Source organism: Giraffa tippelskirchi, chromosome 2, assembly GCF_054371585.1.
Source record: "Giraffa tippelskirchi isolate mGirTip1 chromosome 2, T2T-mGirTip1v1.2.pri, whole genome shotgun sequence".
NCBI classification, from domain to species: Eukaryota; Metazoa; Chordata; class Mammalia; order Artiodactyla; family Giraffidae; genus Giraffa; species Giraffa tippelskirchi.
Window position 1 is genome coordinate 16,080,344 of NC_137276.1, and position 25,217 is coordinate 16,105,560.

The following is a 25,217-nucleotide window of genomic DNA, read 5'->3' on the forward strand; positions in this document are numbered from 1 at the left end:
GCCAAAAAGACCTGTTTGGCAACCCAGCTATCAATTTAGTAGCTATCAGACTTTGCATAAATAACTGCTTCAGGTTTTTCATTCTCTACTGCAATTGTAAAAATGAGAATAACAACAGGATTTTTATCAGCAATGAAAACAGCAATACATGTAAAAGCTTTTCTCACCACAGAATATCATTTCTCCTCTAAACTCATAATTTAACTTGGGAAATGTTAGTTTCAATGCCATTAATACTAGTCTTACAGGAGATAGCTGGAATAATAAATTCTATTTTCTAGAAAAAATTCACTATTAGCTTAATTATAGTGTCATAAAAGTACAAATGAAGGCTGGCATAAAACTTAATACATAAAAATGTAAAAATGCTCTTAATCTTCTATTTTTTTATAAGAGACAGAGAATCAACTTGGAAGTTCCTAATTTACACAGTGGTTTTATTTTTTTAAATGCTTACCTTCACCACATTCTACGGGGAAAAATGGTATCTCTCCCTCCCCATGGGGATGAAGGAGGGGGTAAACGGGGGTGGAATCACTTCAACCATCCCCACCTGTACTAAGCAAATACCAGCAAAGAGGAAGCACTGTTGCCTCTCACCCCTGAGGGTGCAGGAGCTACAGAGACTGTGGGGTGGACCATCTCTGCCCTGCACTAAGCGAATGACAGCAGAATTAGCACCAAGGGAATGGCAATCCATTCTCGTGTTCTCGCCTGGAGGATTCCACGGACAGAAGCCTGGCAAGCTACAATCCATGAGGTCACTAACAGTCAGACACGACTGAGCAACTAATATACACATCCTCCTAACTAGAGAATGGAAAGAAATGACAAAGATGAGAAAGGTGAAACGGGATTCCTTACATCCGGTATGAAGTCCTGGACATGCCCACATACAGTTTCACATGTATGTGAAACTAATCAGAATCAACACAGCAAAAACTTACAGAACAAAACTATGGTATGGAATGCCATCTGTGTTTCAGAATGATCTCTGGGTGGTAGACAAGCAAGGCAGACAAGAACAGCATTGCCAAAGACAACTAAATTGTAACTGAATGTGTCTTCGAATCTCAGCACAATGGAGAGCCAGCACACTCCTAGGATACACCCACAAGAAATTAAAACGTGTCCAAAACCTGTACACAAAAATTCATAGCAGCATTATTCATAGTAGCCAAAAGGTAGAAATAACCCAAATGTCCACCAGCTAATAAACAGAAAAACAAATGTGGAATACCAATACAATGAAATTTGACAACATGCTAAGCAAGAGAAGTCAGGGACATAAGATCATAGGATTATATGATTCCACTTATATGAAATGTCCATAAGAAGCAATCTCATAGAGAAAGCAGATTAGCAGCTGCCTAAATTAATGGAATTGGTGGGCAAGAAAATGGAGAGTAACTACAAATGGGTGTGAGTTTTCTTATAGGGTGATGAAAAAGTTCTAAAACTAGAGAGTGGTGATGGCTGCACCACTCTCTGAATATACTAAAGACCACTGAATCATATACTCTAAAATAGTATTATGGTATGTATGAATATTATGGCTATAATTTATAACTCAATAAAGACGTCATCTTTTAAAAGTGAGCTACACCATATATGCCAAAATGAGATGACTGCCTTCTAGAACAGAATATTTAAATAGGAACAAAAGAGGGGGGTTCAGGATGGGGAACACATGTAAACCCATGGCTGATTCATGTCAGTGTATGGCAAAAACCACTACAATATTGTAAAGTAATTAGCCCCCAACTAAAATAACTAAATTTATTAAATAAATAAATAGGAACAAGAGTCTTATACACAGTACTCAAAATAATCCGGAATACAATCCAAAATTACTTGCCATATAAAATCTCAACTCACCTGAGAAGAGATCATCAGCAGGTACCATTACTAATATGTCAAAGATCCTGGAATTATCTGTCAAGAATCTTAAAGCAGCTATCAGAAAAATGGCCCAATAACAGATACAAACATTTATGAAACAAATATAAAAATAAAAGTTTCAGCAAAGAAACAGAATATATAAAAGAAGAACAAAATGTAAAAATATAATAAATTAAACTTCTCATAAAAACTCACAAGATGGGCCCAAGAGCAGAATAGAGAAGACAGAGGAAAGAATCAGTAAATAAAAATCATCCAATCTGAATAGATAGAAGAGACTGAAGGATATGAACAGAGCTGTACTGACCTAAAAGTTAATAACAAAACATTTCACATTTGTCTCATTGGAGTCACAGGAGAATTAAAAACTGGAGAGCTGAAAAAAATTTCTGAAGAAATGAAATTTTTGCAAATTTTGAAAAAAGATACAAACTTACAAGAAGCTGAGCAAATAATAAACAAAGTAAACTCAAAGAATTGCACATCATAACCAAATTTCTGAAAACCTAAGAGAAAAAAAAAAGACAAAGGAAGATGACATATTACCTAGAGGAGAATAACAATTTGAATGACAACAGATCCTTCATCAGAATCCTTGGCATCACTCACTATCTTAAATACTCCAGTTCTTAGGCAAAAGAGTGCTTAGTCACGTCCGACTCTTTGCAACCCCACGAACTGCAGCCCTCCAGGCACCTCTGCCCATGGGATTTTCCAGGCAAGAATACTGGAGTGGGTTGACATTTCCTTCTCCAAGGCAAAAGAGAGATATGATCAAATTTTTCTTCTATCAAACAAACTCTGGCAGCAGTACAGGATAGATTAGCAAGAAGAAAAAATAAAAAAGAATCAGAGAGATTAATCAAAGGGCTACTGCAACAACTCAAGAAAGAAAACTTTAGAACCTGACAAAAATGGCCAGAGAGATGGCGAGGATGGCCAAATCTGGAGAGAACGGCAGCAGTACATGCAAGTGCAGATCAAATCTTAAGGGAAATTCTGTCTCTTCAACAGCAAGAATAACTGGCTAAAAGTGTCCTTTCAAGACGAAGAGTGTGGGAGGAATCATAAGAAAGAGGAGCTGAAGATGGAGATATTCCAGTTCTGTATATGAACCCACAGAAGACTCAGGCTCAATCTGAACTGCTCATGTGTGGGACAGACCCAAAAGCAGCTTAACAGAGGCTTTGAGAACTGAAATAAAATTTTAAACATTGCAAAGTTTCAGACTAATCCCTGAGTCGCATGTGTGCATTCAGATCCAAAGGCTTTGAAAATGGAACTAAGATTAGAACCACTGGCCTCGGAAAACAAGACAGAGAATTTGCTACTTGTATCTAACTGGTAGGTTGCCTACTATATAAGAATAAATAAACAGACAGGGCTTTTCAGGTGGCTCAATGGTAAAGATTCTGCCTACCAATGCAGGAGATGCAGGTTTCACCCCTGGATCAGAAAGATCTCCTGGAGGAGGAAATGGTAACCCACTTCAGTATTCTTGCCTGAGACATCCCACGGACAGAGGAGCCTGGCCTGGCCACAGTCCACAGTGTTGCAAAGCATAGGACATGACTGAGCACCAAGACCACCATCATCAAATAGCTAAATAAATCAATATTCTCCAGGACCCAGAATCTACATAACATCCAGAACATCCAGAATACATCCAAAATCACTCAACATACAAAGAACTAGAACTATGTAATGAATTCTCAATGGAAAAGAAAATCAACAGACATCAATCCTAAGAAAATCCAGAAATTGGAATCATCAAAGATGTTAGCTATTATAACTGGATTCCATGAGGTAAAAGTAAAGGCACTTAAATGAAATGGGAAGAAAAGTTTTTAACAGAGAAAAAGAATTCATAAAAAAAGAACACAAGAGAAGTGTTACAATTGGAAAACATATCTTAAATTCTAAAATGACTAGATGGGTTCAAAAGCATAGTGACTACAGAGGCAACAGTCAGTGAAGCTGATGATAGTTCAATAGAAATTATACAATCTAAAGAAAGAAAAAAGAACAGAGCCTCAAGGATTCATGGTACTAAACAAAAGTCTAACATTAGTATCACTTAAGTTTCAGAAAGAAAAGGGCAAAAGACTGGTGCAGAAAAATATCTTTCAAGAAATAATTAAAAAAAAAAAAAAACCTGTATTTGGTGAAAGACAGAAATATAAATTCAAGATGATCAGCAAACACTAACTAGGGTAAATTCAAAGAAAGCTACACCCAGATACAACAGACTCTGAACTGCTAAAAACAAAAGATGTATAAAAAGCTTAAAAGTAAGTAGGAAAAATGAAACTGGTCATACAGGGGAAAAACAATTAGAATAGAATGACTGCAGACTTCCCATCGGAAACCATGAAAGCTAGAAGAGAGTCAAGCAACATCTTTAAAATACTGAGAGAAAAGAACTGTCAGCCCAGAATTCTGTACTTGGGAAAATACCCTTCAGTAAAGAAGGCAAAATAAAGATATTCTCAGAACAGGCTACCCACTCCAGTATTCTTGGGCTTCCCTTGTGGCTCAGCTGGTAAGGAATCTGCCTGCAATGCGAGAGACCTGGGTTCGATCCTTGGGCTGGGAAGATCCCCTGGAGAAGGGAAAGGCTACCCACTCCAGTATTCTCGCCTGGAGAATTCCATGGACTGTATAGTCCATGGGGTCACAACGAGTAGGACACGACTGAGCAACTTTCACTTTACTTTCAGAACAAGGAAAACTAAGATAATCCATCAGCAGCAGTTGTGCTCAAAAAAAAAGCAAAAGGAAGTAACTCAAACAAAAGGGAAATGACCCTAGCAGGAAATTTATATCTTGAGAAATAAAGAGCAAAAGAAAGAGCAGATATCCAAGAAAATGTAAAAAGACTGTTTTCCCCTTCTTGTATTCTTTAAAATAGGTATGACTTTTGAAAGCAAAATTTATACCTTTATCTGATGGGATTTCCCATACATGTAGATGTGAGATATATATATGTATGTATATATACACCCACTTCATTATTCTTGCCTGGGACATCCCATGGACAGAGGAGCCTGGTGGGCCACAGTCCACAGGGTTGCAAAGAGTCAGACATGACTGAGCATATATACATATGTGTGTGTGTATATATATATATATATATATATATATATATATGACAATTATAGCAAAGGTCAGTGGGTGAGGATAAATGGACCTATGTGATTCCAAAATTTCTAATTTTCCTAAAGTAATATAAATATTAACTCTGAATAGACTATAAAAAACTACCTATGCATATTGTAATCACTAACACACTAGCATAACCACTAAAAAATAATACAAAGACATACACCCAAAGGGACAATGGAAAATTTAAATGGAATGCTAAAAGATATCCAGATACATTAAACGTAAACAGCCTCAATAGACCAATATAAAGACACAGACTATCAGACTGGATTTTATATATATATTTACATATGCATACATATATATGCTTAGGTCAGGAAGATCCCCTGGAAAAGGAAATGGCAACCCACCCCATTATTCTTGTCTGGAAAAGCCCATGGACAGAAGGAGCATGGTGGGCTACAGTCCATGGGGTCACAAAGAGTTGGACACAACTTAGCAACTAAACAACACAACCACACACATAAAAACATACATTATTCTTTCCAAATCAAAAAAGATACATAAAGCAAACAATAAGCAAAACTACTGTGGCTCTTCATGTCAAAGTAGACTTCAAAGTAAAAACAACTACCAAAGAAAAAGAAACAGGAAATTATATAATGATGAATGGGTCAGTTCACCGAAAAGAGGTAACAATTCTAATTGTGTATGTGTCTGCCAAAAAAGCTTCAAATTACAAGAAGCAAAACGGACAGAAATGAAAGGAAACAAACATATAAATCCATAAATAGAGTTGGAAATGTCAACACTCCTCTTTAAGTAATCAACAGAACAAGTAGACAGAGTATCATTAGGAATATAAAAGATCTGAACAATTTAAATAACCAACTTGACCATCTTGACTTTTCTGTAAAACACTCCAGTCAACAACAAAACATACATTGTTTTGACTGCACCTGCAACTTTCACCACAACAGACCATATTAAGTCCAAAAAACAAGTCTTGACAAATTTATAAAAACTGGAATCATACAAGGTACCTTTTTTTTAACATAGTCGAATTAAACTAGAAATAAATAAAAGAAAAAGATCTTGTAAATTCCCAAATATTTGGAAATTAAGCAAAACAGTTCTACATAAGCCAAAGAGAATGTCTCAAGGTAAATTATAACGTAGTTTAATTACAATGAATAAAATCAAAGTACTGCATATCACCTAAATCAAATCCCTTATGACTATACAGTGAAACTGAGAAATCGATTTAAGGGACTAGATCTGATAGAGAGCCTGATGAACTATGGACGGAGGTTCGTGACAGTGTACAGAAGACAGGGATCAAGACAATCCCCAAGAAAAAGAAATGCAAAAAAGCAAAATGGCTGTCTGAGGAGGCCTTACAAATAGCTGGGAAAAGAAGAAAAGCGAAAAGCAAAGGAGAAAAGGAAAGATATACCCATTTGAAAGTAGAGTTCCAAAGAATAGCAAGGAGACATAAGAAAGCCTTCCTCAGTGATCAATGCAAATAAATAGAGGAAAACAACAGAATGGGAAAGACTAGAGATCTCTTCTAGAAAATTAGAGATACCAAGGGAACATATCATGCAAAGATGGGCTCAATAAAGGACAGAAATGGTATGGACCTAACAGAAGCAGAAGATATTAAGAAGAGGTGGCAAGAATACACAGAAGAACTGGACAAAAAAGATCTTCACGACCCAGATAATCACAATGGTGTAATCACTCACCTAGAGCCAGGCATCCTGGAATGTGAAGTCAAGTGGGCCTTAGGAAGCATCACTACAAACAAAGCTAGTGGAGGTGATAGAATTCCAGTTGAGCTATTTCAAATCCTGAAAGATGACGCTTTGAAAGTGCTGCACTCAATATGCCAGCAAATATGGAAAACTCAGCAGTGGCCACAGGACTGGAAAAGGTCAGTTTTCATTCCAATCCCAAAGAAAGGCAATGCCAAAGAATGCTCAAACTACCGCACAATTGCACTCATCTCACGCTAGTAAAGTAATGCTCAAAATTCTCCAAGCCAGGCTTCAACAGTACATGAACTTCCAGACGTTCAAGCTGGTTTTAGAAAAGGCAGAGGAACCAGAGATCAAATTGCCAACATCTGCTGGATCATCGAAAAAGCAAGAGAGTTCCAGAAAAACATCTATTTCTGCTTTATTGACTATGCCAAAGCCTTTCATTGTGTGGATCACAATGAACTGTGGAAAATTCTGAAAGAAATGGGAATACCAGACCACCTGACCTGTCTCTTGAGAAACCTGTATGCAGGTCAGGAAGCAACAGTTAGAACTGGAAATGGAACAACAGACTGGTTCCAAATCGGGAAAGCAGTACGTCAAGGCTGTATATTGTCACCCTGCTTATTTAACTTATATGCAGAGTACATCACGAGAAATACTGGGCTGGAGGAAGCACAAGCTGGAATCAAGATTGCCGGGAGAAATATCAATAACCTCAGATATGCAGATGACACCACCCTTATGGCAGAAAGTGAACAGGAACTAAAAAGCCTCTTGATAAAAGTGAAAGAGGAGAGTGAAAAAGTTGGCTTAAAGCTCAACATTCAGGAAACTAAGATCATGGCATCCAGTCCCATCACTTCATGGCAAATAGATGGGGAAACGGTGGAAACAGTGGCTGACTTGATTTTTCTGGGCTCCAAAATCACTGCAGATAGTGACTGCAGCCATGAAATTAAAAGATGCTTACTCCTTGGAAGGAAAGTTATGACCAACCTAGACAGCATATTAAAAAGCAGAGACATTACTTTGTCAACAAAGGTCTGTCTAGTCAAGGCTATGGTTTTTCCAGTGGTCATGTATGGATGTGAGAGTTGGACTATAAATAAAGCTGTGCACCGAAGAATTGATGCTTTTGAACTGTGGTGTTGGAGAAGACTCTTGAGAGTCCCTTGGACTGCAAGGAGATCCAACCAGTCCATCCTAAAGGACATCAGTCCTGGGTGTTCATTGGAAGGACTGGTGTTGAAGTTGAAGCTCCAATACTTTGGCTACCTGATTTGAAAAGCTGACTCATTTGAAAAGACCCTGATGCTGGGAAAGATTGAGGGCAGGAGGAGAAGGGGACAACAGACAATGAGATGGTTGGATGGCATCACCAACTCAATGGAGATGGGTTTGGGTGGACTCCGGGAGTTGGTGATGGACAGGGAGGCCTGGCATGCTGCGGTTCATGGGGTCGCAAAGAGTGAGACACAACTGAGCGACTGAACTGAAATGAACTGAACTGCATATCACAATATGCGAGATTCAGCTAAAGCAGTGCTTAGAACATGTATAGCATTCAAATACTCATATTGAAATGAAGAAATATCTCAAATTAATGATTGAAGCTTTTCATCTTAAGAAAAGAGAATATGAAAAGCAAATTAAAACCAAAGGAAGCAGGGAATTCCCTGGTAATCCAGAGGTTAAGATTTGGGGTTTTCACTGCTGTGGGCCCCAGTTTAAAATTAAAAAAAAAAAAGGAAGCAGCAAGCAATGAAGCTGAAAACAACGAAAGAAAAAACAAACATCAGGAATCAATGAAACCAAACACATATTCTTTTAAAAAATTGATAACATTAATAAATGTCCAGCCAGACTAAGCAGGAAAAAAAAAGGAAAAAAACCATAAACTACCAATATCAAAAATTGAAGAAGTATTAAAAACCCCACAGACTTTAAAAGGATAATGAAATATTATGAACAACCTCATGTCCATAAATTTGAAAACTTAAGATGAAATGGACTCATTCTTTGTTAGGATACAATCTGCAAAACTCATTCAAAAATAGATAAAGTGAATATCCGTGCACCTATCAAAGAAATTAAGTTCACAGTTGCAAGCCTTCCACAAAGAAATTCCAAGCCCAGATGGCATCAGTGATGAATTTGTCATTTACGAAAAAAGTAATACCAATTCTACATAAATTCTTCCAGAAAACGTAAGAAAAGGGAGCAATTTCTAACTCACTTTATAAGGTTAGCATTATACCATGATAAGGAAACCAAAGCCATTACAAGAAAATTACAGAGCAATATCTCTCATGAACACATAAGCAAAAATCCTCAAAAAATATTATCAAATTAAATCCAGCAATATATAAAAAGTGTAATACATCACAAACCAAGGAGTTTACCCCAGGAATGCAAGGTTGATTAAACATTTGAAAATCAATCAATTTAATCCACCAATATTAACACACAAAAGAAGAAAAATCAAATGACTATCTCAATAGATATAGAAAAAATCATGTGACAAAATTCAACACCCATACACGACTGTAAATGGAAAAACTCTCAGTTCCTTTCCTCCTGTGTAGAAAAAAATCCAGTCCTTCCCCACCGTGTATTGTTCCCCATAAGTCTCCTTTTCTACTCACACCACCTTCACTTTGGTCACCAAATGTATGGAGGTTTCCCCCCATTACCAAGGAATTCGGCTGAAGCTCCGATACTTTCGCCACCTGATGCAAACAGCTGACTCGTTGGAAAAGACCCTGATGCTGGGAAAAATTGAAGGCAGAAGGAAAAGAGGGTGACAGAGGATGAGATGATGGGATGGCATCACCGATGCAATGGACATGAACTTGGGCAAACTCTGGGAGATGGTGAGGGACAGGGAAGCCTGGGGTGCTGCAGTCCACGGGGTCGCGAAGAGTCAGACTTGACTTAACGACTGAACAAAAACAACAACCAAGGAACTCGCAGACACCAGAAGGGTGTCCAAGAATTCAACTCAATTCTGGAGTTGAACAGGAGACAGCATCAGATTCCACAGGTTAAGGGTTCACTCCTATAAGACTCCCTCCTCAACTCTGCCCTACCTCAGACACCAACTGCAATCCCACTTATCACCTATGCTTCTGACCAACTAACCATAGACTGAGGGATCCAAACACCCACTCCTTGTATTCTATCAGCTTGCTACAGAGGCTCACAGAACTCAAACATTTTATTTACCAGATCACTGGTTTATTATAAAAGTAGATAATTCAGGAACAGCCAGATGGAAGAGCTGCATAGGATAATGCACGGGTGAAGGGGTTCAGAATTTCCAAGCCCTGCCCAGGCACATCCCTCTCCCAGCACCTCCAAGTTTCATCAACCAAGAAGCTCTCCAAACCCCAAACTTTGGGGATTTATGGAGGGTTGATCATGTAGACATCATAGATCATTATCTCTATTTTCAGCCATTCTCCCTTCGCAAGAGAATGGGGGACAGGGCTGAAGAGTCCAATCTTCAAACCATGACTTGGTCTTTCTGGTAACTAGCCCTTATCTAGGAGCCAACCAGGAGTCCACCCTGAGTCACCTCATTGAACAAAACACAGTATGATCACCAGGGAAATTACAAGGGTTTCAGGAGCTCTGTGTTAGGAACAAAGGTAAAAAAACAACATTAGAACAAGAGATGCTTCTAATGCTCTTATCACTTAGGAAATTATGAGGGTTTTAGGAACTCTAAGCCAGGAACCAGGGGCAGAAGATCAATATACATTTTCTGTTATCACATAATGATCAATTCTCAAAATTAGGAACAGGTGAGAACTTCTTTAACCTAATAAAGGGAATTTATTTAAAAAAAAAAAAAGGCTGCAGCTAACATGATACTTCATGTTTAAAGATGTTTAAAGACTGAATGTCTTCCACCTAAGATTGGAAACAAGGCCAGGATATCTACTCTTCTACTCTTACTCAACATCAGGTTGAAGGTTGTAGCTAGTGCAACAGAACAAGAAGAAAAACAAGGGGATATAATGGGAAAGGAAGAAGTAAAACAGGTATGACTGTCTATGTAGAAAACCCCAAAGAATCTACAAAAACAGCTACTGAAACTGAGTTTAGCAACATTGCAGAAAACTAGGCCAACATACAAAAATCAACTGTTATTTACACATAATGAAAAAGAACAACTGGAAACTGAAATTAAAAGAAACTATCAATTATAATAGCATCAAAAAATACAAACTACTTGGGTACAAATCTAACAAAATATGTTCAGGATCTGTATCTGAGAAGAAATCAATGAAAACCTAAATAAATGAAGAAATGTATCTGTTGAAGGACTGGAAAACTCAATATTATCTAGATGTCAATACTACCCAAAATGATCTCCTGAATCAACACAATCTCAATCAAAATTCCAGCTTTTTTTTTAAGAAACTGACAAACTGACTCTAAAATTTACATGGAAAAAGCAAATGAACTAGAATAAACAAATGAATTTTCAAAAATAAAAACAGTTGAAGAAATCTCACTATCTAATTTCAAGACTTACTATAAAGATTCAATAGTCAAAAAAGGCCTCCCCAAAAGGACAGACACATGGATCAATGGAACAGAATAGACTCAAGAAACAGATATAGAGATTACCAACTAATTTTCAACGAAGGAGCAAAACATCAATGAAAGCAGGATAGCCTCTTCAACAAATGCTCACTCCATAATGAAAAGGGAATCAATTTACCAATAGGACATAATACAAAATTTCATGCACCTAATAACAGAGGCTCAAAATACATGAAACAAAAATAGATATGACTGCAGAGAAATAGATAATTACAAAGTTATGACTGAAGATTTCAATACGCCCTCTCGATAACTGACAGAAACAGACAGAAAATCAGAGAAGTTTCAGAAATCTTGAACAAAACTATCAACCAACTTGACCTAATTGAAATTTACAGAACACTCCCCCATCAACAGCACAATACACACTCTTTTCACATGCACAAGGAATATTTACCAAAGCGGACAATACTCTAGCCGATAAAATTTAAGTCCTAGGCATACAGCCTTATACATATTACATAAATTGAACTTCTAGCTATACCTATTAAATGAACTGAGTTTATATTAAATAAATTAAATTCAAACTTAAGGAATTAACTCCAAGTCTTGAGGGCTTCAATGGTGAATCCTACCAAACATGTAATGAAGAAATAATGTCAGTTTTACACAAACTTGTCTAGCATATTGAACAGGAAGGTCCCAGCTCATTCTATGAGGCCAGCATTACTCTCACTCTGAAACAAGACAAAGTTACTACAAGAAAAGAACCAAACAATATCCTTCCTGAACATATACACAAAAATTCTTTAAAAATTTTAATAAATCAAATCCAAAGAATACATAAAAAGAAAAATATCATTTTAGATGAGGTTCATCCGAGGAATGTAAGGCTGGTTTAATATTTAAAAAATAAGCTATTATAATTCATATTAAGCTTAAAATGAAAAATTATCATCTCAACAGATGCAGATTCCAATCTCAACTCAATTCCAATAAAAACTCTCAGAAAACTAAGAATAGAAGGGAACTTCCTCAATGTGATAAAGGGATTTACAAGAAACTTACACATACTATCATATTTAATGGTTAAACACTGAATATTTTTCCCTTAAATCAAGAACAAGACACAGTCAACTACTCTTTATCACCTGTATATATCACTCTAATGGAGGTTCTAGCCAGGGAAATAAGGCAAGGAAAAAAAATGAAGGTCATCCAGATTGCAGAGAAAGGGCTTAAAGCGTCTTTATTTGCAGCCAACATAATCAAGTATGTAGAAAATCATAAGGAATCTACAAAAACTACTACTACTACAAACAAGTAATTTTAGGAAGATTTAAGGATACAAAATCAACATACAAAACTGGGGGGGCGTAAAATGAATTGGGAGATAAGGACTGACACATATACACTTTGATAGTATGTATAAAATAGACAACTAATGAGAATCTACTATACTGCACAGGGAACTCAATGCTCTGTGGTGACCTAAATGGGAGGAAATCAGAAAAAGGGGATATATGTACATATACAGCTGATTCATTTTACTGTACAGCAGAAACTAAATGCAGAAGTAAATCAAAATGGACTCAACCTAAATGCAAAGCGTAAACCTACAAAAATTCTAAAAAAAAGAGAGAGAGAATTAAAGAAAATCTTTCATTTAGGCAAAAGTTTCTTAGGTACTAACACCAAAAAAAAAAAAAAAGAATCCATAAAAGGAAAAACTTGAGAAGCTGTAATTCATTAAAAACTTCCGTCCATTGAAAACTGTTAAGAGAATGAAAAGACAATCCCCAACATGCAAGAAAATATTTGCAAATCACATATCTTATAAGGAAATAGTATGCATAATATGTAAAGAACTTACAAAAATCAATAATAAGAAAAAAACAATTTTAAAAATGTGCAAAAGATCTGAACAGACACCTCACCAAATGAAATCTACAGATGGCAAGTAAACACATGACAAGATATTCAACATCATTAGTCATTGAAACTTAAAGGAAAGTCGCTCAATCATGTCCAACTCTTTGCAACCCTATGGACTATACAGTTCATGGAACTCTCCAGGCCAGAATACTGGAGTGGGTAGCCTGTCCCTTCTCCAAGGGATCTTCCCAACTCAGGTATTGAACCCAGGTCTCCCACATTGCAGGCGGATTCTGAGCATGGAAGAACTGATGCCTTCAAACCATGGTGCTGGACAAGACTCTTTAAAGAGTGGACAGCAATGAGATGAAATCAAGTCAATTCAAAAGGAAATCAACCCTGAACATTCACTGGAAGGACTGATACTGAAGCTGAAGCGCCAATACTTTGGCCACCTGATTCAAAGAGCCGACTCATTGGAAAAGACCCTGATGCTGGGAAAGACTGGAGGTAGGAGGAGAAAGGGATGGCAGAGGATGAGATGGTTGGATGACATCACCAACTCAATGGACATGAATTTGAGCAAACTCCAGAAGATGGTGAAAGACAGGGAAGCCTGGCATGCTACAGTCCATGGAGTTGCAAAGAGTTGGACACAACTGAACAACAACAACAAGGAACTTTTGAGAGTGACTAATATTTTTAGGATCTTGACTGTGATGATAGTTTAAGAGGTGTATACATATATCAAAACTTTTTAAATTGTAGTTTGCTGCATGTCAATTATACTTCAATAAAGCTCTTAAAAATAATTTTTTAGAAAAAAATTTCAACTCTAATTATTCATTTCCAAAATGCTACAAAGGAAAAACAGTGCTATAAGAGCATATAATGAGGGGTCACATAGTCTGAGGAGTTAGAAAAGCTTCCTTCAGACACCAAGATATGCTAAAATTTGAAGGATGTTTAGTAATCAGTCAAGCAAAGACCACATAGGAAAGAGGGCTCAGAGAGATGTAACAGTATGGGTGAAATGCCCCCAGTCCAAAAGCAATGTTGCACTTTGAAGCCACTTTAAAAGGCAGGAAAGCTGGAAGAGTGAGTCAGTCATCTGCTAAAGGAACCAAATCATGCAGACACATGGTCTTGAAAACCATGCTACTCCAAGTAACTTATCAGTTGGGGATCTCAGAAACACTCAATTTAAATTATTATAAAATTCCATTGTGTGATTTTCATAGTTTAATAACATGAAAAGAACCCATGCATATAAATTACATATTAGAATCTTAGTTTGAAATAAAGACTTGGGGACAAGGAGCATTCAATTTAAACATCATAGTTACTGATAACTTCCCTATTATTATTAAAAAGGATTCCAAATGATGTATGTGTATATGTGTATATACACACATGTTGGGGGGTTTTAGTAGTAACTTAGGAAAAGTATTTACACATTTAACCCTATCGCTTTCTATTTACAACAGCAACCTCACTCCTGGTAGTATATCTTCATTTCGCTGTTAAAATAGAAATAGATTACTTCTATTAAAAATGTGTGAAATTCATCATCCATATTTGACTGATCAAAGAGGTTTAAAAAAATCTGCATACATTAAACATACAGCAAGATTTAATAGATGATTAGAGGAATATTCAATAAATGTACTTTAATAATAAATTTAAATTTATAAAATATTTAGAATATAGTGAGGTCTTTTCCAATCTCAGAACATTAATCTCAGCTATTTTCTTTACTTAAGAGAAATTAGAAGTCTTAGGGTTCCTAAGTCATATAAGCAAAAAAATCTCCAAGTATGAACTCAAATTATAAATTTATATAAACATAAATCTCAACTACCCTACAAAAATAATTCTAAAGACCTAGGTTATAACAGAGTGTTATTCATTCAAATAGAGTTTGTAGCAAAATGCTTTCTAGCCCAATGTTATACGATGCTACCCAAGTAAATGTAATTCAAATTTGCATATATTTCATATATCATATCCTTGATTATTATATTTCAAATTGGCACTGTCCTTTCTGATTTTCCATCCTAAGTCTTTCAGTCTAGCTTTGGCTAAAGATCGGTGTTCATTCTGTTTTACCTAGGTGAGGAATGGCCTATAATCTGAGTTTTATTCTTTTCAAATGGAAACTGAAGGCTGAAATCAATCCTAAGAGAACTGAAGCACCACTTTTGATATCATATTTGCTGCTGCATTTCTCCCCCCAACCATCAGTCTTCCCTTCTAAAGAAGCATCTGAAGAATACTCTTTCCCTAGTGAAATCCCTACGCTAGAAAAAAAGAGCTAAGTTACCATGGAACCAGCCAATTAATTTTGACACCTGCTTACCACGATTGATCATTTTTGATGTCTGTGTGTAAGGTTGTTATCCTTCAGTCTAGTAAAAGGTTTTCAAGATAATTAATGAAGTGAGAATTTCCAGTTAAAAGTCTTTCCCACTGTGTTATTACTTCAAATATTGGATAAAACAAGCCAACATTCTGAAAGAAACCTTTCTTAGCTTAGCAGGTACTTTACCCGGAAGAAAGCTTTTCTTCTAAATTGATTCGTCCATTTAACATTAAATACTTCTTTACCCTAAGAGTATATATAACAAAACACAAAGAGTTGTACCAGTTATATTACCTCTAATTAATAGCTGGTACTCCACAGAGAATGAAAAAGTACTTACTAATAGAGCACAATGAATCATAGGAAATAGCTTCCAAGGAAATGAATATTCAATGATTAGTCCAGGGTTTACTGTTATTTAACTACATCTATATTTTTAAAAACTATTCCTCTTTTACTCACTAATGTATTGTTTATGAACACCAACCATCTCTCTATATTATTTAAGCCGGTTTTAACTAGATCTGTGACCTTTCCTACTAACTGGGACAACATCTGCTAGTGAGGTTACAGGCCGCTGATCTAGCTGATTAACAATTCCACTTCTACACAATGTAGACAGAGGCTTCTCAGGACTGCAGCAATTTTTGTCCTCTTTAGACAAACAGAGCAATTCCAACCAAAGGCCAATGTCCCTAAATTACATATGAATCAGGCAATCTTTCTCTCTATGTAAAAACGGATATAAAAAAATCTATGTGGCTTTTTTTATTACTGACTACCAGTTCCCATGTTCAAAATCCTCTCTTGCCAGGTAAAGAGGCTGGGCTGGCTGTTTCAATCAAAGCAAAAGTTTAAGAACACTTAAGTAAAAAAGACTACACACAAGCACAGTTCAAAACAGTATCTTTGTGGGTCTTGAAACATTTTTAAAACTTCTAATTAGTAACTCTACTAAATTTGTTAAAGTATTTTAAAAAAACAAGAGTATTATACTAATTTTTGAAATTACAAAGCTAGGAAGCATTTCAACTTACTTCTACAAAAGAATTTCATAAAACTTCATTCTGAGATTTCACTTCCAAAATCTTGCTGTAAATTAAACAGTAAGATCTACTTATATTTAAAAGTCCCCTTTTAAAAAAATACATTTTTACAATAAGATTTCAGGGACTCACTGTCCTAACAAGCAAGTTTAAAAAAAGGAAAATATGCTGTTTAAAACTCCCAGGAAATTTTCTTTTGATACATAAGTAAGGTGAACGATCGGCTTCCTGGTGGCTCAGTGGTAAAGAATACATCTGCCAATGCAGGAGGCACAGGTTTGACCCCTGGGTCGGGAGGATCCCCTGGAGAAGGAAATGGCAACCCACTCTAATATTCCTGCCTGGGAAATCTCATGGAAAGAGGAGCCTGGTGGGCTATACAGTTCATGGGGTTGCAAAGAGTCTGGCCACGACTTGGCGACTAAACAACAAAGGTGAACCATATTCTCATCTTTGCCTTAGAACCCAAGAGACACTCCACTTAGATTTGGCTATCACCCTGACAATAAGTAATCCACAGAATGCAGTTTCTGAGCTGCTAACCCAGCCAGCAAACTTGATCTCAACTATCTGGATGACACAAGTTGACTGACTTAAGGACTGTTCTGCACAAGTTGTCAAATGGATACCCTGTTGGTCTCAAGTATTTTATTTGCTGCTGCCCCACACTCATCCATTTCTTTTCATATCAGGCAGCGACGCAATACATATGAACCAATAGGGAACAACTATCTTTACTGCTGTAAAGCAAGCTCCGTAAGGCCTTAAGCTTCCGAAAAACCGAAGTGATGCTTCCACACAATAGCTGGTAGTCAAATAACCAGTTAGGAGTATCTATTATCTCCACCACATTGTAAAGTACAGGTATTTCATCCCTTTATCTAACTCAAAGTCACTCTTGTATTTCTCAATTCAAGGTTGTTTTTGCACAATTCAGCACAGTATACTGGCTAAAAGTAAACGTTCTAGAGTTAGGCTGGCTGATTTGGATCACAACTGCCCTCAGCACTGTGTAATCTTGGGCAAATTACTTAAATTCATTACCGCGATTTCTCTCTGTAAAATCAGTATAGGAATCCTAGCAACTCAGAGTTACTAGGAACTCTTTGAGGAACAAATGAGATAACCCACGTAAGGCACTCAGAACAGTGTCTGGCACATAGTAAGGTCATCATAAATTCGACTTATGATCACTGTTACTAAATACACTAACAAGTTAGCAGGGGTTACCTCTAGAGAAGGGAGTAGGCTGGGGAAGAGGGAGATAACCGGCAGACCAGAACTTTTAACCTTTACACTTCTGCACTGTTTGAACGCTTCACAATGCTCAAGTATTTCATGACTTACGTGCATCATTCTTTATTAAAAAATAGTGTCCACTAACCAAATGGTGTTTGGCACCGTAACTGAGTGCGGAATTTTTGACGATCAGGGAAAAAGACGGGCAGCGGACAGGTGGACCACCCGGAGTGGCTCCGCGTCCACGGCGGTCGGTGAGGGGCGCTGGGCGCAGGGTCGGGATCTCCGAGGCGCGGGGCCCGGAGGAGGGCAGCGCTGGGGGCCGCTCCCAGCCCGGGGACCCCGGGCCAAGAAGGGACGGGGATGGGGGGGGAGGCCGCGACGCTGCGGGGCAAGGCTGAGGTTCGGGGTCTGGCGAAGGCACTTACTTGAACCTGCCCTGGCAGTGCTGGCACTGGTCGCCCACCCAACCCGGGTCGCAGAGGCAGGTGGAGTTGACACAGCGGCCCGAGAAGCAGGAGCCGGTCCTTTCGCAGGGTTTGGACTGGGACACCTGCGCGTAGAGCGCCAGGTAGAGAAGGCCATAGAACAGCAGCCAGCTGTTCCCGTCCAGCAGCCAAGAGGAGGCGCCCCCGCCGCCGCCGCCGCCGCCGCCTGCCGGCCGAGCCCTCCACGGCCCCGGGGCCGCCGGCTGCGGGGGGCCACTGCGGGCCCGGCCCCCCGGCTCCATCTTCCCCAGCGCCCCGGGCCGGCGGGGCTGCGCTCGCGGGCGCCGACAGGGATGCTCCAGAGGGGAAACCCGGCCGGAGAGGAAAACACCGCGCCGCCGCCGCCGCTCCTCCTCCTTCTCACCGGCGCCTGCTCCAGTCCCGCTCCCCGGTCCGGACGGGCAGATCCCAGCCGCGCTCGCCTCCGCTCGGCTCCCTGCAGTCGCGCTCGGGCATCGCCTCTCCGTCCGCTGACCTTGTCCGCTGCAGGCCGAGCCCACCGCCGCGGCGCCCCGGACCGAGCCGGAGGCGGGGACCTGCGGGAGGGGGAGGGGACCCCGCGCGCGGCCCCGCCTCGCCCGCCGCTCGGGCCAACAGCCTAGGCGCCCCCGCCGCGCGCGCCCAGGAGGGCGGGGGGCCACGGGAGGCCCCCCGAGGTGGGCGCGCCCACCGCGGGAGGGGGTACTCGGGAAGCGGGGCTTTAGCCTCGTCCCGCCCGGCCGGCCTCCGGCGGCGCCCCAGCAGCCATCTGCTCTCCGGTGCCGCGTTATCCAGACGCCAGGGCTGCCTCTGGGGCCCGCGGGGTGCGGGGCCGCCTCCCGCTCGCGCGCGGGCCTCCGCTCCTCCCCGCCGGGCCCTGCGCGTGGTCTCGCCCCGCCCCTACAGGGACCGGGGACTCCCCCCCACCCCGCGCGCGCGCGCGCGCGCGCCCACCCCGCCCGGCCCGCCGCGGGAGGGGAGACCGGCCCCCCAGGTGTGGCCCCCAGCGCCCGCGCTGCCCTTCCCCTCGGGGCCCCGGGGAACCCGGCCCCCGCACCTCCGGATCTTCCCCCTCCCGCGCGCACCACCCCCGCGACACCCCCCGCAAACGAAAGATCAGAGCGGGACCGGCTTCGCAGCTTCAGCAGAAAAGAAACCCTTCCCGGCCACTGTCGAGAGCGGTAAAAGTGCAGCGCTTTTCCCCCAGCGCTCCCCCCGCCCCTTCCTCCGTCCCATCCTCCAGCCTATTTCTTCTTTTTTTCTTAAAAGAGAAAAACTCCAACAACGCACAAAGAGCTGAGCATGTGCAGCAGGCAAAAGTCTTAAAGGCACCGCAGTCCGACCACGTTGAGGGGTCCGCAAGAACTGGGAGGGGCGGGGGCGAGGGACGGCGGGGGTCGCGGAGCCGGATCCGCCGCCGAGGGACCTCTCGGGGTGGGGGGGGGGTGTCATTTCTTCCGCGGAAATAATGACTCCCCTGCCCCCAACAAAGAGCGGCGAGGTTCTGAGCCCCCCCGGCGCGCCGCCCCCCTCTGACGCTGCCTCAGAACCCCAGGTATCTCCTTTTCTTCTTGTCAGTGTTTCCTTCTCCATCTGGGACAATATTCTGCCTGAAAAATACTGCAAAATCGGGGCTTTTTTTTTTTTCAGAAGGGCAGAAATGATGCCCAGAAAAGAGCCTTTTTTTTCTTTTTAACTTCCTCGGTGGCAGGCTTTCCTCCTTTAGATGACTGTCCAAGATTTGATGGCATATGCTGAAATTTTTGCTTTGTACCTTCGTACCTTCTCTGAACAGGCTATTTGAACCCTTGAGAAAGGAAGCTGAAGATGAGATGCAGCCATGGACACTCGAGTTACAGCAATGTTATTGGATCCCCACCAAAGAGCAGGCAGTATGTAAAAGAATTTGAAATCTACCAAAGGCATTTCTGACAGCAAAAGCAGAAAAAGTTTTTATTGTAACCACACAATCATAATATTATTGTTAAGATTGAACTCGTGTTTATTTGGGGCATAATGTACCCACGTCATCTCTTTTAATCTCTGTTACCCCCACTTTTGTAGATGAAATCCTCCATTAACCCCATTTTGCAGATGAGAATAGAAAGACTCAAAAAGGTCCAAAGATTTGTCAGTGACAGATTAGAAGTAAGCAATGAACCGCGCTTTAAACACAAGTCTTCTGACTTCTGTGCTTTTTCAACTATTTACCAGGCTGTTTCTATTAGCAGATGCTTTGTTCTAGTTTGGTGAATAAAATGTAAGTGTTGGCTTGGTTTGCAAATACCTCAGCAATGACTCAAGGAGGGGAAAAAAGGTCCAGAAAGAGGTGACTCCTTCGGAAGTTAAAAAAAAAAAGGAAAAGGAAAACCGTGATTTTCGGTTATATAGCAAGCAAATCACAATTCCCCCAAAGTGGCAGAACCAGAAATGTCCTCCTCAAACCTAAAAATTAGGACAGCTCCTTCAACTCACAACTTTTCCATATCAGTTTGTCCCTTAGGGATTAGCTGAAATGAGAGGAGAACATTTTGGAAAAAAATTTTAAAGGAGGATATTGTTCTAGATCACACATTTTAATTTCCATGAAGGCAAAATCAGAAGTCTCTAGTATTAGCCATGCATGAACAATCCCTTGTGGCTTTCTCCATTCCTCTCATGCCAGCCAAAGTTTAAAGTCAACCACATCCTTCTCATATCTAATGTAGAGGTGCTTTCAGACACGTGGAAAGTGGCCAAGCTCTTAAAACCATCACTGAGTGCAAAGGTAGCTCAAAGGGTACACAGGAGCCACTTTAACAAGAGAGATCACTGCTCAGCCACTTACTGACTGTAGGCTATATTTAAGAAAAGGGTTTGGCCATTAAAAATATACATCTTTTAATCTTCTAACCACTATAATCAGCTCAGTACTTTATGTTACACTGAAGAACATGCAGCCCTACAGGCCTCCTCTCAACATTGCCTTTAGAATCAAGCTGAATATATTAAATTTATATAAAATTGTTCTCAGAAGGATCTCATAGGATTTTCACTTGCCCTATATCCTGTTTTTCTTTCAAACTCTTTCAGTCAGCATTTACTGAGTAACTACTATGAATTTAAGCAAGAGAAAACAAAGATGAATAAAACATGATTTCTACCCCTGGATAAGCTTATCTTTTATTAGGCTCATGAGATTGGGAGTTCCTTATACAGTTGAATGTCACATATTTTACAAATGTAGACACAGAAAACTTAAATGATTTACAGTGATCTCACAAAATAGTGATAAAACTTGCCCAGAATCTTGATGAATGTTTCAGTATCTTCTTTGATCAAGAAATTTTAAAACTCCAACATGATGCTATCTCTTTTTTCCAAAGAAGGAGAGTCAGCATCCTAGCTGTGCTACATGACACTACAATAATTCATAGTATTGGTAATAGCAGCCATAAATCCAGCAGAAAGGTGAAAATTTACTCCAAAGAAATAGTGGGGGAAAAGTCAGTTTTACTGAAGTAGAATGAAACTGTTAAGATTTTGAAAGTATATATTAAAATTGCTCCAAGGGGAAAGATAAGAAAGTATATTTGCTCAACAATTAGCCTTATATCAGGACCTTTAAATATTAGGGGGAGTGTATTCCATTTCCATTCATACCACCTAACAATGGGTCTATAATATAAAAGGCAAAAGTCTGAGACTTCATGTTGCCAAATTGAAGGAAATGCAAATGATTTTGCTTTTAAAGAACAAGAGAAATTATAAATCCATTGCTCTGTTGATTGCTATTCAAAATAAAGTAAAAGATCCTATTTGAACTAATGAACCAAACCAGCCCCTTCTCAGTTGCTTGATTGAAGAATTATCTCTACTCTGGTTATTGTTCATCATTTGGCTCATAGGAGGCTTCTGAAAGCAGCCAAGGTAATGAGAGCTGTAGCTAGTGTGGCCCCAAGAGCCAGAAATGCATTAGTTCAAAGGGACCCTTAGTGCAAAGGGGGCAGTATTTTAAGACACTGATAGAGTATGAATGGTCTGTGAGTTTTGAGCTTAAGGGGGAAAAAAATCACCTTTAAGTACTCATTAAAGCATATTGATCATATTAAAAATATTGATATGGCTCTGACCTGAAACTCCACCTCCCCTCCACAACCAAAATCAAACACACTGCTTTCTCTTGGATTCATTCTTTTCTTCTAGCAGTTTCTCCTGCTGTCACACTTGCAAACACACACATACAGACTGATCCTGCCAATTTTTCAACTTAACACATTTCAAACATATTGTTATAAGTAAATCCAAGGAAATAAGTCCAACGATTCTGAATATACTCTCCTGGACTAACACATTTTTGTTTAAAACTGGGAAATAAAATGAGCATGTTTAAACTTTTTATCCTAAATATTCAGACTTGTTACCCAAAAAAGTTGATTGCCAGCACTCAATTGCAAAAATGTGTCTTTTGTGAAACAATTCAATAAAAATATGGGCTAGGATGTCTTGTCAAACATAGTGGACTAAGAGTATGCATATACTCCTACTCTGAACTTTACCAACATGGGAGGAAAAAAGAATTTTTTTTTTAATTTTTAAAGGTATAAACTCACAATCACAAAGAAAATGAGAATAGAACCAAGTAGTAGGTGACAGGTATCCATGCATTTGGAAGTTAATTCATTGGAAGGAGGAAAGTGAATGGAGAAATACATTCCTGCAAAGATAAATTATAATAAGAAACAAGCCTGTTTCTCCTGAAGACCCCAGGAAAGTCTCAAGATTCAGAGGCAAGAGTTACCATGGAAAGTAAAGATGGAGCTTTATGATGAAAACGGGGTAAATGGTTGAGGCCAACATAAGGATGCACAGCACCCTTCCTCACCCCAAGCAGCTAAAACTAACCCAGGCCCAACTGACAGGAGGTCAAAGCTCTTAAATTAAATCAAAGAGGTTTCAGACTTGGGGCACCAAGGATGATGGAAGGAGGGAGTGAGGTACATAGTTGAAAATGGAGAGATAAAGTGAAAATCTATATATTGAATGATATCATTTCCTTGCCTCCTTTGCCTACCTATTCCCAGAACACCTGTAGCCAACTGAATAACCTCCAGGCAGAAACTTGAAGGATGCTTATCTGCAAAAATTGAATGATTCAAGAGAAAAGATACTGTCATTTGGGGTCTCCCAATCAGATGGCAAACCTACAGTGAATGAAGCCCAATGGATAACCCTACAATGAAGCCTGCTAGTCAGTAAGCCCAATTCAATCCTTTTTCTTATGACTTTCTCTTAAATATAGACAGCAAAAGTTCATCTGACATGAAATACAGAAACCAAAACAGAGAAAAAGAAATTAGAGAAAACACAGTCAAAGCAATAAAAGAAAGTTTTACAACCATGAAATAAGTACTGGATATTCTTAAAAACATAAAAGGACACTCAGAGAACATTAAAAAAAAAACAAAACAGGATAGCCAAAATTAAAATGCAATAGAAAGTTGCATTTTAAATAAATGTAGATAAATGTAGGAAATCATCTAGAAATTAGAATTAAAGACAAAGAAGGCATCTCCTCTTATGGATAAAGGGAAAACTACGAAAATTAGAAGCTTCATTAATGATGATGTATGATTATAAATTAAGCGTTTATCATATGAGTAAAATTTATTAATGTGGTGGTTCATTAATGCACAGCTCCAATGTAGGAGCAGAAAAAAATCATCTAGATTAATTTATTCAACATAAGAAAATTTCCCAGAACTAGACTGAGCCTCTAGATTCCTAAAACACTGAGATTAACAGACTCACATATGAGGGGGGAGTGGAGAAGAGAGAGAGGAAGGAGACAGGCAAATGCAATGGTGTCTGCAAGTATGAGGATAATGACACTTTCAGACACACAAACCTCCATAAATTGTATCTCCTAAGGGACCCTTCTTTAGGAAACTCCTTAAGAATGAAACAAAGGGACAAGAGGCTGAACATAAGAGAACTGTGAAAGGATATCCTAGGATGATGCACAGCAGTGCCCCACTAGAGGCTGGGGAGGGAGGTATCTAGGAAAGTAACAGATATGAGTGCTTGAAACTGTTGGAGCTTTTGGAAAAAAAATATTAACAATATGTGACAGATCTTGGAGTATTTGAGTAGAAGATGGAATAAGCCAACAGAGACCCAAGTAAATGAACAAAATGAACCGATTGTTGGCTAGAGAAATAAAAGAATGAGAAAAAGGAAACCTACATGCGATGATTCAGCAGGAAATGCTACTTACATAGTCATAATAATGCAAACTGTATTGATTTGGGGACTTCCTCCATGGCTTCCCTTGTGTCTCAGATGGTAAAGAATCTACCTGAAACGTGGGAAACCTGACTTAGATCCCTGGGTCAGGAAGATCCCCTAAAGAAGGAAATAGCAACACGCTCCAGTATTAGTGCTGGGAAATCCCATGCACAGAGGAGCCTGGTGGGCCACAGTCCATGGGGTAGGACATGACTGAGTGACTAAGACTTTCTTTTCTTTCCCACAGCTCAGCAGTAAAAGAATCTGCCTGCAATACAGGAGACACCGGAGACGTGAGTTTGATTGCTGGGTCAGGAAGATCCCCTGGAGGAGGAAGGGTTCTTGCCTGGAAAATCTCATGAACAGAAGAGCCTGGCAGGCTACAGCCCAAAATGTCACAGAGTCAGACATGACTCAGTGACTAAGCACACTACTGATTTAACCAAAAATCTATAAAATGTCTATATTAAAAAGATGGGAGCGGAGTAAAGAAGGATAGGCTAAATCTTAATTCTTTAATAAGAAATGATTACAAGTTCAAAGCTGATAAATGCAGAAATAGTAGAAAAAGTACATGACACTGAAGAAAAGAGTTGAAAGTTACTTTCTCTTAGGGAATAGGGAAGAGGAGCAG

General features: G+C 39.6%; 1 protein-coding gene across 7 annotated transcripts in view; it reads right to left on the minus strand.

Annotated features, from left to right (window-relative positions):
- The window catches only part of ATRNL1 (attractin like 1), a 738,261-nt gene extending 719,066 nt beyond the window's left edge, over positions 1–19,195 (minus strand). For 5 of the 7 annotated variants that reach the window (XM_081573515.1, XM_081573519.1, XM_081573517.1 and 2 more), the window contains exon 1: positions 18,278–18,722. In XM_081573515.1, coding sequence (XP_081429641.1) covers positions 18,278–18,579 — 302 coding nt within the window. In that variant the 5' untranslated portion in view covers positions 18,580–18,722. Of the gene's footprint in view, positions 1–18,277 lie in introns of all 7 variants that reach the window. The other 2 variants (XM_081573518.1, XM_081573521.1) reach the window with 2 other exon arrangements.
- Positions 19,196–25,217: the final 6,022 nt, after the last annotated feature.